Source organism: Terrapene carolina, unplaced genomic scaffold, assembly GCF_002925995.2.
Source record: "Terrapene carolina triunguis isolate 2854851 unplaced genomic scaffold, T_m_triunguis-2.0 Scaffold406, whole genome shotgun sequence".
NCBI classification, from domain to species: Eukaryota; Metazoa; Chordata; order Testudines; family Emydidae; genus Terrapene; species Terrapene triunguis.
In genome coordinates, this window is record NW_020664757.1 from 927,515 (window position 1) to 940,284 (window position 12,770).

At 45.6% G+C, this 12,770-nt stretch overlaps 1 protein-coding gene across 1 annotated transcript in view; it reads right to left on the minus strand.

The window, feature by feature from the left end:
- Positions 1-205: 205 nt before the first annotated feature.
- Positions 206-12,770, minus strand: part of CAPN14 (calpain 14) — a 28,718-nt gene continuing 16,153 nt past the window's right edge. The window contains exons 11-20 of the mRNA XM_026658207.1: positions 10,480-10,687; positions 9,803-9,839; positions 9,207-9,269; positions 7,523-7,580; positions 5,633-5,697; positions 5,184-5,252; positions 3,625-3,703; positions 1,662-1,778; positions 977-1,032; positions 206-232 (exon numbers count right to left, since the gene is read on the minus strand). Of these exons, the coding sequence (XP_026513992.1) occupies positions 206-232; positions 977-1,032; positions 1,662-1,778; positions 3,625-3,703; positions 5,184-5,252; positions 5,633-5,697; positions 7,523-7,580; positions 9,207-9,269; positions 9,803-9,839; positions 10,480-10,687 (779 nt within the window). The remainder of the gene's footprint in view (positions 233-976; positions 1,033-1,661; positions 1,779-3,624; positions 3,704-5,183; positions 5,253-5,632; positions 5,698-7,522; positions 7,581-9,206; positions 9,270-9,802; positions 9,840-10,479; positions 10,688-12,770) is intronic.

A 12,770-nucleotide genomic window follows, 5' to 3' on the forward strand; every position in this document is an offset into this window, starting at 1 on the left:
GATCCAGCAACCCCTATTCACTTCAGTTCTCCTAATGCACTTAAGCCACCCCATTGGCTGACCTGGGACTGCTCGCATGAGTAGGGATTGCAGGATTGGCCCAAAGTATCCAGCATGTATAACAAGTTGATAAGGAACAGCCCTCCATGTCCTGGGAGGGGCCAGTGTGTCTAAGTCCAACTCATTCCTCCTCCGCTGCTTTGCTTTAGGAATAGAGAGTCATCATCATCCACTGTAAAATAATGGGGAAAGTGGGTTGAACTAGCACATCCAACTGGACTTCAGTAACATTCACAATTGAGTAGGAGGTCTGTGGGTTCTCTGTCTGTGGCAACACAGTATGAGGACCTCACATATGGTCCAATCCCGCTCACATTAGAGTCAATGGGGGCTTTACCATTGACTACAGTGGGATCACAATTAGGCCCACAGAGCAGGAACTAAGATCTGTGCTCTTCAGATCCCATAACACATAACCCATCCCAAGGGTGCAAGAGAAGCAGCTCCATTACTATGAGGAACCTATAAACACTGGAGGATGTGTAGTATAGATTCCATCCAGCAGCAGACAGTGATGTGACCACATGCACACATCCAAGCCATTCGCTACATTTTATATCACCAATTAGCCCTCCAAGAAAGTATGATCTCTTGCATTTTATTGGTGGGCAGATGATCTTGTGGCTAATGCAAAGGTTTGGGACTCCGGAGTTCTCAGCATTAATTGCTGTGAGACTGTAGTCGCTCCGTGATTCAGTTTCCCCCATGTATAAAATGGGGGTAACTAACACTTCCCTATCTCACATGGGTGTTGTGAGGCCTGGTTAATGATGGTAGCATTTTACAGTCAGTATGAACAGGTGCATGGCAGTGCTGATTCAGGCCCTGTTGCTCTAATAAGCCCTTTACTACAGCAGGCAAAGAGGTCTAAGGCATGGAGCTGTATTTCAGGGAATGGCCAAGTGCCTGGCCTTACCTCAGATTCCTGGAGATATATCCCTTTGCCGTCTTTAGTTAAGTTCTGAAAGGCCTCTGTGAAGAAATAGAATGAGGAAAATTAATTTGATGGCCAACAGGGACAAAGACACCTCAGACTCGCCAGCCCAGGAGTGAACTGAAATGCAGAGCCTCTAGCAGTTCTAGGGGGACTCAACGCCATCCAGGATAGTTCGAAATGCCTGTGTTGGGCATATGGGACATTTGCCAGTGACAGGTGGGGTGGAGTATGAGCTGCCTCATGGTGCTGTGATCATTTGACCCCCGGGGAGATCAGAAGGTTTCCCTCTCTATGGCAGCTCTGGCTGGGACTCGTCACAGATCCTCCTGCTTCCTGCATAATAGGAACATCTCTTATTCCCTTAACTCCTTGCACAAGCAAACACTGCAGTGCCAGATACAAGACCTGCTCTCTCCACAGAACCAAACCTTTCCAGGTTGCCTGGCCTAGGAGTCTGGGAAAGAGGCTTAGGGCCTGATTCTCCTCTAATTCACTCCATGATTTCAGTGGGGTTACTCTTGCTCTACACTAGTTTCTATGAGAAGAGAACCAGGCCCCATATCTTGGATCTTGCAGCCCCGGGGACTGAGCTGAATGGCTTTGCAAGGGGCCCCAGACTTGCTCTGGAGTCCAACATCAGTGACATGCTGAGTAACGTCCATACCCCCCATGATCTCCACTCGCAGCATGAAGCAGACGAAGCTCTCAAAGCTGATTTTCAGGTCAGGGTTGCCGTATCTGATCGCCATTAGGTTACAGACTTCGTTGCTGAGCGAAATACCTACAGAAAAGAAGAAAGGGAATGATGAGGCACCTCGCAGCCATTCAGAGCATCACAGGATAATTGCAAAACTAACAGGACTTTACCCTTCTTCAGCATCTTTCATGTGAGGATCTCAAAGCGCTTGATAGACATTAACTATGCCTCAAACGAGGGATTGACCTAAACCAGGCCCTCAGATCCAAATGTGACCCCCAAACTTTGAGTGGTTCAAAATCTGGATCATCTCTACTCACAATATCCATGGGAGGTAAAGCAAGTAATATAACAGATCCCTCTACCCACCACTGCAATGCAGCCACCTCTGGGGTAAGGCACAGAAATTGTTTAGCAGCAATATAACACAAGAGTTTAGGAAAAGAGGTGAAGAAGAATGTCCGGCTGAAACTAGTGGGGAAAATTATCCCCACACCATTTTCAGGGTCTGGATATCTCTCCAAGTCCAGGTGGTTGTTTTTTTGTCTTACAAATAAATGCAGGTCAATTCACCCCAAGTGTCTTTCGGTATTTGTGCCTGGAAAGCACAACCCTTATGATTTAATGTAAATAACGGCAATACCTGGATTTGGAGGTTATCTTTCACCTCTTTATTATATTATAGCTACAGTTTTGAATGTTACCAAGCAAAATGACTTTAATTAACCAGATGGAGGCAAACTGCCAATAAATCATGAGCATTTAAAAGCCCTGATCCTTAAAAGAACTGTGTGAGTGAATCCTTTCTCCCACTCAGAGCCTCACTGAAATCAGTGTGGCTCTGCCCAGATCAGGGGGAAGGAAGGACCTGCCGCCGAATTGCCGCCGAAGAATGAAGCGGCGGTAGAGCTGCCGCCGAAGTGCTGCCGATCGCAGCTTATTTTTGTATTTATTTTTTTCCCGCCGCTTAGGGTGGCAAAAACGCTGCAGCCGGTCCTGGCCCAGATGCAGGGGTCCATCTGTCTGGTTCTCCTGGCAGGATCGGGGCAAGGATCTTAAAGGAATAAAGTCTGACACTGCTACTGCTTGTGTGCTTGTCTAGCTGACATAGACGGCCAGATCCTCAGCAGCTGTAAATCAGCAGTAGCACCACTGACTTTGATGGGGCTATACTGATTTGTGCCAGCTCAGGATCTCCCCCCCCCCCCCCACACACACACCCCCAATTGGCTAAGGTGAAGTTAGTTATGACTCTGTGGGGATCCTATAGGTTTCAAAATAGGGCTTATAATGGAGAGTTAACTATGGAGTGGTTGCCTTCCTATCCCAGTAAAGAGCTGACAATGAGACGTGGATATCCTGTACACAAAGCTAAAGTGAAACTTCACGCTGCAAATCACTTTCAGAAGCCAAGGTCTGGGGCCCTTGCGACACTGATAAAGTAGGCTTCACCTGACTGCTGGGAAAGTGGTTGGGAGAGAAGCTAGAGAGAGTAGCAGAAGTAGCTACGGTTAGGGGGGAGAGGGGGTTCTGTGCTGTTTGCCCCTCTTACTGGCATTTAGTACAGTCTTTAAGGCTATGTCTACACTACAGGAGGGGGTCGATTTAAGATACGCAAATTCAGCTACGCGAATAGCGTAGCTGAATTCGACGTATCGCAGCCGACTTACCCCGCTGTGACGACAGCGGCAAAATCGACCTCCGCGGCTTCCCATCGACGGCTCTTACTCCCACCTCCGCTGGTGGAGTAAGAGCGTCGATTCGGGGATCGATTGTCACGTCCTGACGGGACGCGATAAATCGATCCCCGAGAGGTCGATTTCTACCCGCCGATTCAGGCGGGTAGTGTAGACCTAGCCTTAGTTCCTTCCCAGTTGGGGGGATTTTGATGAGGATGTGGTTACTTGCCAAAAGTCGGTGACCTGCTCACCTGTCTCCTGCACAGCTGCATGCAATTCCACTAAGTCCAGATTTCCTGATCTATCAACATCTTTCTTCTGGAAAACTTCCTGTTTTTTTAAAATAAATCAAACAAGCGAAAGAAACAAAAATGAATCTGAGCATCTTAGGGCTGGTCTACACTTACCCCCCAAATCGAAGTAAGGTACGCAAATTCAGCTACGTGAATAACGTAGCTGAATTCGACATACCTTACTTCGACCTTACCGCGGTTCAGACGCGGTCCACACACGGCAGGCAGGCTCCCCGTCGACTTCGCGGTACTCCTCTCGCTGAGCTGGAGTACTGCAGTCGACGGGGATCACTTCCTGGTTCGATTTATCGCGTCCAGACCAGACGCGATAAATCGAACTCGGAACTTCGATCCGCAGCCGTCGAACTAACCGGTAAGTGTAGACTAGCCCTTAGAAGGGGAGATCTGTGGGTAAGCAGCATTGACACGCAACCCCTACTTCGCTATGTGTGGGGCTCATCAATGTGGAGGTGTCAAAGCAATTCATTACTTATACTTAGTAGTAGTAATAATATAGGAAAGTAGTAGATTTTTCCAGGAATCTCTATTAACTTCCTCTGCAAAGCAGCCACAGAGTTGGGAGTTGTACATGGAAAAGTTACAGGCCAAAAGTCTGTCTTTATTTACAATCTCACTCCAGCGGGATTTCACAGGGGGGTAAAGTCAGTGCAGAATTTGGTCCCAAGGAATCTGTTTGCAATGTGCGGATGAAGCACCTATTCAGGGATACGGTGTTCCTACATGCAAGAATATGCCCTGACTAAAGTTCGCAGGGTCCAGAGTTCTGATCCCAGATGAACCAGTGACTTCCCTAAATCAGTTGGGGCTAGATCCACGAAGGGACTTATGCATTGCAATGCCTAACTTCTAGTGCTCTGCTGCCAGGTGGAATTCACAGCCCTGAGTTAGACGCCCAGGCTCCCTATACCAATGAACAGAGAGAGTTAGGCGCCTAAGAATGGGATTCTCAGAAGCCAGCAAGCTGAGTGGAGAGTTGCCTAAACTAGCCAACACAAAATGCTGGGGAGAGGAGCGAGGCCTAAGCCCTGCCCCCAAGAGTAGTTTGGTGCATAACTCCAGGCCAGAGAGAGGTGTCTATATCTGCTCAGGATTCACAGCCATAAACGCTCTCCTGGAGTTGGATGCCTCAGTCCCTTTGTGGATCCTAGCCCCTGACTTTCTTGTGCATCAGTCACAGACAGCAGGTCAATTGGGTTTTAAAATCAGGCACCTCAGTGAAAACAGATGCTGCACCAGCATTGATCTTTCTTAGCTATACACCTCTTACAAAGGGGCACCTCCATTCTCGCTGGATCCTCCCTCACCTCCGGTGACTGCCCTGCTTAAGACTTTGTATTTCCCTGTGTCTTGACAAGCAGGCAACTTTCCCATCCAGTTCACATCCTCATGAGTCTTCATAGCTACCCAGAGATCAGACTGGTTTCTTGGGATTTAACTGTTTCCTAGCCAACACCAATTGAGAAGTATACAGAGAGGCAGGTAACATGTTTTTTTACCAGATAGAAAAGCAGCCTCTTCCACAGGACCCTGAATTCCTGAATACTCAGTGTGCCAGTGGCATTAAGCTTAGTGGAGGAGTTAAGGTCGATGATGTCTTGGTAAAGGGGCAGAGACTCCAAAATTGAAAAAAAGTCAGTCCATATAATTTTATGATGGTGGTGATGCTGATTCTGGGAAGTTCCCCCTTCACTATGGGCCGGCTCCTGCTCCCACTGAAATCAACGAGTGTTTTGTTACTGATTTCAATGAGAGCACAATCTGGTGCTTTACAAAAGAAACCCCGTTTCTTCCTGACTGAATTGTTATTGGGAATTAGGAAATAAGTGAGCAGGGCAATGCCCTGATGATGTAGAAATCACAGTGTAAGTCCCTCCCCCATGAAGAATAAAGCTCAGCTAAGGTATTAGGTGCGTCAAATAAATATACAGCCCGAGCTAAAGGATACGTCCAGCAGTGCCAGGATACCCTGGCAGGCATCCAGACTAAATCTCAGCCGAAAGCTCTGGAGATCTGGAAAAGAGAGGATTATTCCGGTGAATCATTCAACACTGCTCAGAAAAATAGACTCCCAGGGCCTGAGCCTGCTGCCCTCGAAACTCAGTGATGAAACTGCCATGCATTTCACTGGGGATAGGATTGGGCCCCCCAAACCTTTTGTGACACTGTTCCTCTCATTTACAAGTTACATCACTTGTGATTCAACCTGGGCAAGGGAAAAACGTGAGACAGTGGGGCCAGATTCCACTTTCAGCTGCATGGGTGTAATTCCCATGGAAGCCAATGGGAGCTCCCTGCGGCCATGTGATGAAGAGCAGAATATGACCCATTACCTGTAGCTAATACAGGAAATAGCAGTTAAAGAGCACCCCAAATATGATTTACTGGGTGACCTGAAGCAGTCACTTGATCTCCTTAGGCCTAATTCATCTGTGGTGCAGCTTTACTAGCCACAATGAATTGAAACTCTTGTGCTTAGTGTTTTTCTCTGTGTCTCTTACAGACAGGCAGCTTTTAAACTCACAAGCATAATTGAAAACCTAATTCTGAGCATTCCTGGGCCATACACGAGTTATGTGAAAAGAAACAGAAATAAACTAATCTTGTTGCAACTCATGATTATAGATTGCCTGTAGGCTTCCACGGAGCAGATGCCATAACTCACAGATCACTACTCTACAGAAAGCGAAGATGCTGTAATCTCATTATAGCTCTGTTTATTAAATATGCATCACGCACAGTAAAAGTTTTGAAACAAATGTCTTCAAATTGATTGCCCATGAAGAGTAAAGACACTCCACCTGGCTTGGTTAGTTTCCTTACAAATTTCACAACATCCAATGGGTCACTTTCGAAAGATACTGACATGAAGATAAAAAAGCAATCTTCATTCACCCTTGAGAAAATTAAAGGAACTTGCAACCCTTCAGATGTTTTATCTCCCCAGAGATAGGTGCAATGAAAGAGACTAGTGCTGATAACGCCCATTATTAGAACTGATCAGGAATTCTATTGTCTGCAAATGCCAATTTGTCAAACCAAAACTTTTCATGGGAAAGGGTCGGTTTTGACAATTTTTTTTACTTGAAAAAATTTAGGAAAAAAAGTTTTGAAATTGTCAAAACTTTTAATTTTGATATTTTCTAACAAAGAATTCTGTTTTTCTGGTTTGAAGCTGGATTGAAGATGGATCACTTGATGATTACCAGTTCTGTTCATTCCCTCTGAAGCACCTGGCATTGGTCCCTGTCAGAAGACAGGATACTGGGCTGGATGGACCACTGGTCTGACCCAGTATGGCCAATCTTATGTTCTTAAGCAACTTTTGTCTTTAATTTAAGCTAATTATAATAAAAAGTCAAAATTGAAAATAAATGTTTCAACTAACTGAATCCCGTTTTTTTTCAAACTTTCAGTTTGTGAAAATATTCAAGATTTCGACTTTTCATTCCCATTTTTGATGGGAAAATTTGTTGAAGTCTCAAAAGTTTGCGGCATGAGAAAGCCATTTCCCACCCAGTTCTATTCATTACCCTCCCATGCCTACATCAGCCCTTATCTGCATAAGTATAAAGGGACTCAGCCAACTTATTGCTCAAACGTTTCAGGCATTGTGTTTTTGGGCCATATATGTACCAAATCCTGAGAACTGATCCTTGCTGATTTGGAATCCAATTTGGAACCTAAATTATCAGAAAAGGTTCAAACCCGGGGTTTCAAACCAGCTCCTCTACTCCCAGAACTCAGGGAGGGAGTTTGGGAGTTACGGGTCCACTTCAGGCTCTTCTCTAACTAGTACCTAATTAATGTTACTAAACTATTATCTCCTAGCACTTACGTGTCCAGATGACATTATTCAGGATCCTCTGGAGTTGGACAGCGTTTATTTCAGGATGCTAGGGGAGACAAATACTATTGTAATAAATTTCCCCTCCTCTGGATTTCCCAGCATGTCCTGTCTTCACTATCTGCCTTTTCAACCCCAGTCCAACTCCCACGGAAAGACACCTATTGACTCTGGGGGTGTTCAATTAGACCTTTAGATTGTTAAAAGCACATTCTCATCTGGTATAAAATGGTCGAAGCTTCACAGACATTCATGCATTTACAGTTATTTATACCAGCTAAAAATCTGGCCCATTATTTTCAAAAGACCCTCTTTCTCTTTTGTGTCATCTGTCACATCAAGCACATTGTCAGCAAAGATGGAAAAATTAAAAAATATTTCCATTTCAGTTTTCAAAACAGAATTTTGTTTGTTTTATCAATTTTTTCATGGTTTCCAAAAACTGAAATTGAATTTTCTGGAAACTTGTGATTGCTGAAAAACTTCAGTTGCTGAAACCAAAAACTGTCCAAACCACAGAGAAACCCCCTGTGAAAGACAGTCGGAATGAGTGTAGCAAGTATTTATGTGCACCCTCATCCAACCAAGGAGTCAAGAAAATACCCCATGACAACAATCAAAAGTTACACACAAAATGAAAATAATGAAAAACCTGGAAAAAAAAATCTCTTTTTTTTCCCCCATGAAAAATAAAGCCTCAAAAATTTTCAAAAATGTTTACAACCAAAAAATGTTTTCAGAACCAAAAAATTTTTGTGGAAATTTTCATTTGTGAACGTATGCTGTTTTTTATGTGCAAAAAAAAATTATGTGCAAAATTATGCACAAAATTTTGACCAGCTCTAATTCTCAGAGTTAAACAGGGCCTGATCTTCAGAAGAACCGAACAGCTACAGCTGGTATCAATGGGAACTGCCAGCACTCAGCACCTCTGAAAATCAGGTCCATAAATAATAATAATTAATAACAATCTGTAAGAATAAATATTGTTTCTCTACGAGTAAGACTAGTAATCAACTAATAGATTCCGGGGTCCATTGTGGTCATCTAGTGTGACCTCCTATAGAACACAGGCCATAGAACTTCCCCAAAATAATTCCAAGAGCAGAGCTTTTAGAAGAACATCCCATCTTGACTTAAAAATGGTCAGTAATGGAGAATCCACCACGTTGCTAAATTGTTCCAGCGGTTAATTACTCGCATCATTAAAAAGTTACGCCTTATTTCCAGTCTGAATTTGTCTACCTTCAACGATTGTGTTATATCTTTCTCTGTTAGACTGAAGAGCCCACTATTAAATAATTGTTCCCCATACATACCAGATGATTGGAGCGGCTTTGCTAATGCCTATGTTAACTTTCTGAGCACACCCAGAGTAAATTAGTGGCTTTCAGAAGCCTAAGCAGACCCAACGTGAGCGGAGTGCTCGTGAATTTAATGAAGAGTGCTTTTCGCTAACTGGCATGTTTCTTGAATGCTTACGTATTCCACAACTCCTTGAGTGACGTTCACACTGTACCCTCACGCCGATCTCCTACATTCCCCACCAGTTTCCAGCACACTCCAGCTCCCAATTTCCCCAGTACATTCTGACTTTTTTTTTTGCACAATTGCTCTGGCAGCGCAAGCAGCTGGCCTTGAAGCATTTCCTTTGGCGGTTAATGTGTACGCTTACTTGTTCAAAATGCTTATTGAAGAAATCCTCCCAAATCTTGCCTTCGTGTTTATCAATTATTTCCTTTAGGGAACAAAAAAGTCAACGTTAATTGAAGAAACAGAAGCAGGAGTATCCAACATACGATCACATTCTTCCCAAATTTCACTGCATTCCCTGGCCTGCCATCACCACTGCAATAACTTGCCCAGCTCCCATTGTGGTTTCAACTTTGCTAGTACACAAAAGGAGAAGAGTGGAGAGGAACACAAGTACATAAAAGGGAGACCCTCTGCAGGCAGATGGAAAAGAAAGAGTGAAAATGAATTGTGATGATCTCGCCAAAAAGAATGGTTTGCACAGCAGTGAAAAAGCATCTGTGTCTGCTGGTCTGTCTGTCTTGTTCTGGACATTTATACCATGTTCACCTTCATGGTACAAGAGATTCAATTTATAGAACAAGACATGGCCTCTCATAAGTGCTGTAACATGAGGTCTCACATTCCAACTCAACCCCGACCCATCGCTGCCACAGAAGAGCACTGCCACAGGAGAAAAGCCAAAGTCCTGATCTGAAACACAGCTTCCGACAGTCCACCTCCCTCGTTCCAACTAACCTTGGAAAGGATGAAACTTGAATTTCCGCCCATTTCGCTGAAAATGGAAAACAATGGAAATGTTAGACGGTGTCTCCCTTATCACATGTGATTTTCCACCTGCCAAGCAGAATGCCTTCCTCTGCATCCCATGCAGGGACCCCAACCTGCTCACACACAGCTGCTGTGTCTACAATAGGGATCTTCTTCACCATTGCAACTCCATTAGTGGAAGCAGTAGTGTCAATATGGCTCCAGGCAGCTGCTGGCATTTTAAGCACTATATCAGCTAACCCTGCACAGAACAGGTCTCCTGGATGTGATGGAAAGAAGGCCAGTGGCTGGTTGGGCCTAGTCTGCATTAGAGCTTTCACCGTTGCTACCAGCCATGGTGATGAACCAGTCGTAGCAATGGTGGAAAATGTAAGGGGAAATATTCTAGTGTAGACAAGGCCAGTGTCCTGTGTCTCCCCATACAGTATGCACAGTGTCCCGAGTGCTCCTAGTTCTGTGCCCTTGCCCTGTTGCACTTCTCTGGAAAGATCAGGACTAATAGCATTGTTTAGGCTATGGAGCAGGTACTTATCCTGCCCCGTAGCAGACAGCACTGACCTATGACTCCACCACCCCGGTGGAAAGGCACAACTATCCAGGAGCACCAAGAAAACACTACAAGCTAGGGAATGGCATCATCTCACCGAAGGATGTGTTTCCTGGAGAAGACCCGCAGGATGAACTCGGACTCCTGCTGGGGTTCCGCGGTGGAGGGGACGATGACATAGACCCCAGGCGGCAGCCGGAAATCCTGAGTCACTTCCCGCTCATTCAGGAAGAGATGCCTTTGGTTGACGGAGGGGTTCCTGGCAAAGAATGCTGGTGCCAGCCTTTTGTTGCTTTTGTGGTACTGTCCAGGGAAGAAACAAAGGAAATTCCCATTGGTTTCAGGGGAAAGTCATGTGGGAGAACCCAGGGGGCATGCTTAAAGAAAATCTGCCAGAGCACATCCAGTTTCCATAATCCACAAGCAGAGGTAGACATTAGAGATCTAATCAGAGAGCCAAAAGATCATTCTCCTTGTCTGTCCTCCTGCCAGATTGTCCTTATGGTACATTCTCATTGTCCAGTTTTAAAAGTCACCAAGCAATGGGGCTTCCACCCAAGTCCCTCTGCAGCCTACTCAGATCTCACTAGGAACAGCGACCCGGAACTTCAGGGGGGGATGGGGCAAGAGTGGCCTTAGGCCACCTTTGCACCCTTTTTATTCTGGGCTGCTGCAGGGGTCATTTCAGCCCCCAGTGAAAGTTATAACAGCCAGGAGCTGCCCTAAGCTCCCGCAGCCTTCTGAGCACTGCACTACCCAGAGCAGCACAGAACGCCCTATGTTGAGGGCTACATCCTCAGCTTTTCCCTCATGCTCCACAGCTCTGCCCCAGTATGCCCCAGGCACAAGAGTTTTTTGGGGGGACTAGGGATCGTGGATTTATAGGGTCACTTATGGTGGTGGTCCTACACTGTGTCTGCACCAGGACAAAGTGGGGTGAGGGGAGAATTCCACCTTAAGTCTTTGCTACAGCTTCCAGGCCTCCATGTGTGTGTATGTATCCCCGATACCCCAGGTCCTACTCAAGGATGCAGCACCCTTTGCTCTTACAAATGGTTTTTATTCTGCAGGCCAAAATACTGCAGCCTCCTTATATGGGCTGTGCCTCAAAACCGCTCAGACGTTTCACTCTCTTGCAGAATGATGGAGTTCCTATTCTTCTCCCTTTGTCCATATTTCTCTCATGCTATTGCGGCAATCTCTCATCTGGGGGGGGGGCGTGAGGCTGCCCCTTACCATGCATCATATATTACATTCATAGCTTTTATGCCTCTGTCAATACCGTGATTCACTGTAGTTCCAATTCCAAAAACGGTCTCGGTTTTACATCTCTCAGCATTAATCTCGGTGTTTGATACAAACCTGAAACTGAACTCACCACCACCACCATCCCATTAGCATGGATGCAGCACAGACAGTGCTGCGGTGTTCTCCTAATCCGTGTCAGGCCCATGTGTGCTAGTGCTAGCAAATTTAATCTCACTTGTATTCCTAATGGTGCCCTAACATACCTAGCTCAGAAAGAGCCCATATCTGAGGCTACTGTTTCTAACACAAGGTAATTAACATTACAAACATGCTGGGGTGACTGTTCGCTAAAGTTAGTTCTTTACCAATCCATGTTCCTGGGGACACTGATTTTGGAGGTGAGTTAAGTGGTTAGCAGGGCAGTAGGTGCAGGATTCCTAGATACAAGATCAGAGCTAGATCCTGCCCTGGCTTATACCTGCTATAGCCCCTTTCAGATCAAGGGGTGTAAGTCAGGGCAAACTCACTCCTCAGTTTTTAACTCCCAGGAGCCCACCTTAGGTTCCAAGGTTCCATGAGGAGGTGAAAGGGTTAAGAACATCCTGTAAATGTTGGCAAAGCCCAGATGGTAGAAAACACCTGCAGCCTTTTCTCCGGGAGATCCCCAACAATGAGCTGGTGGGAGGGTGAATTACCTTGAGACTCCTCTAACTAATTTTGGGCACCTTCCCAGACCTTGGCTGATCCCAAGAGTAGGAGGGTGGTATGCCACTTTTCCCTCCCCCTTCCCCCATTGCTGCTCAGAGCACAGCTCAGATGCAGCCCAGGAGCAGGACCTTAATGCTGAATTGAGGTACGCTCCTCTTGACACAGCCCAAGTCATAGCTCTGTATTAACGGTGATTTCTTGTAATGCCTTCTAAAGCTTGTATTAAGGCATTTTGAACTGTGGGTCAAGAAACAAAGGCACTCGCAGCTCCACAGGTGGTGACATAGAGTCTGAATGGCCCCCATGTGATGCCAATGGAAGGCAGAGAGGGACTTACCTCTGGGCCCACCTAAAGGGAAAGAAAGAGAGAGCATCCATCAGTCAAGGAGTTCAGAGCCCTTTGGCTCACAGCCAACAACAGATGTAGTTTAA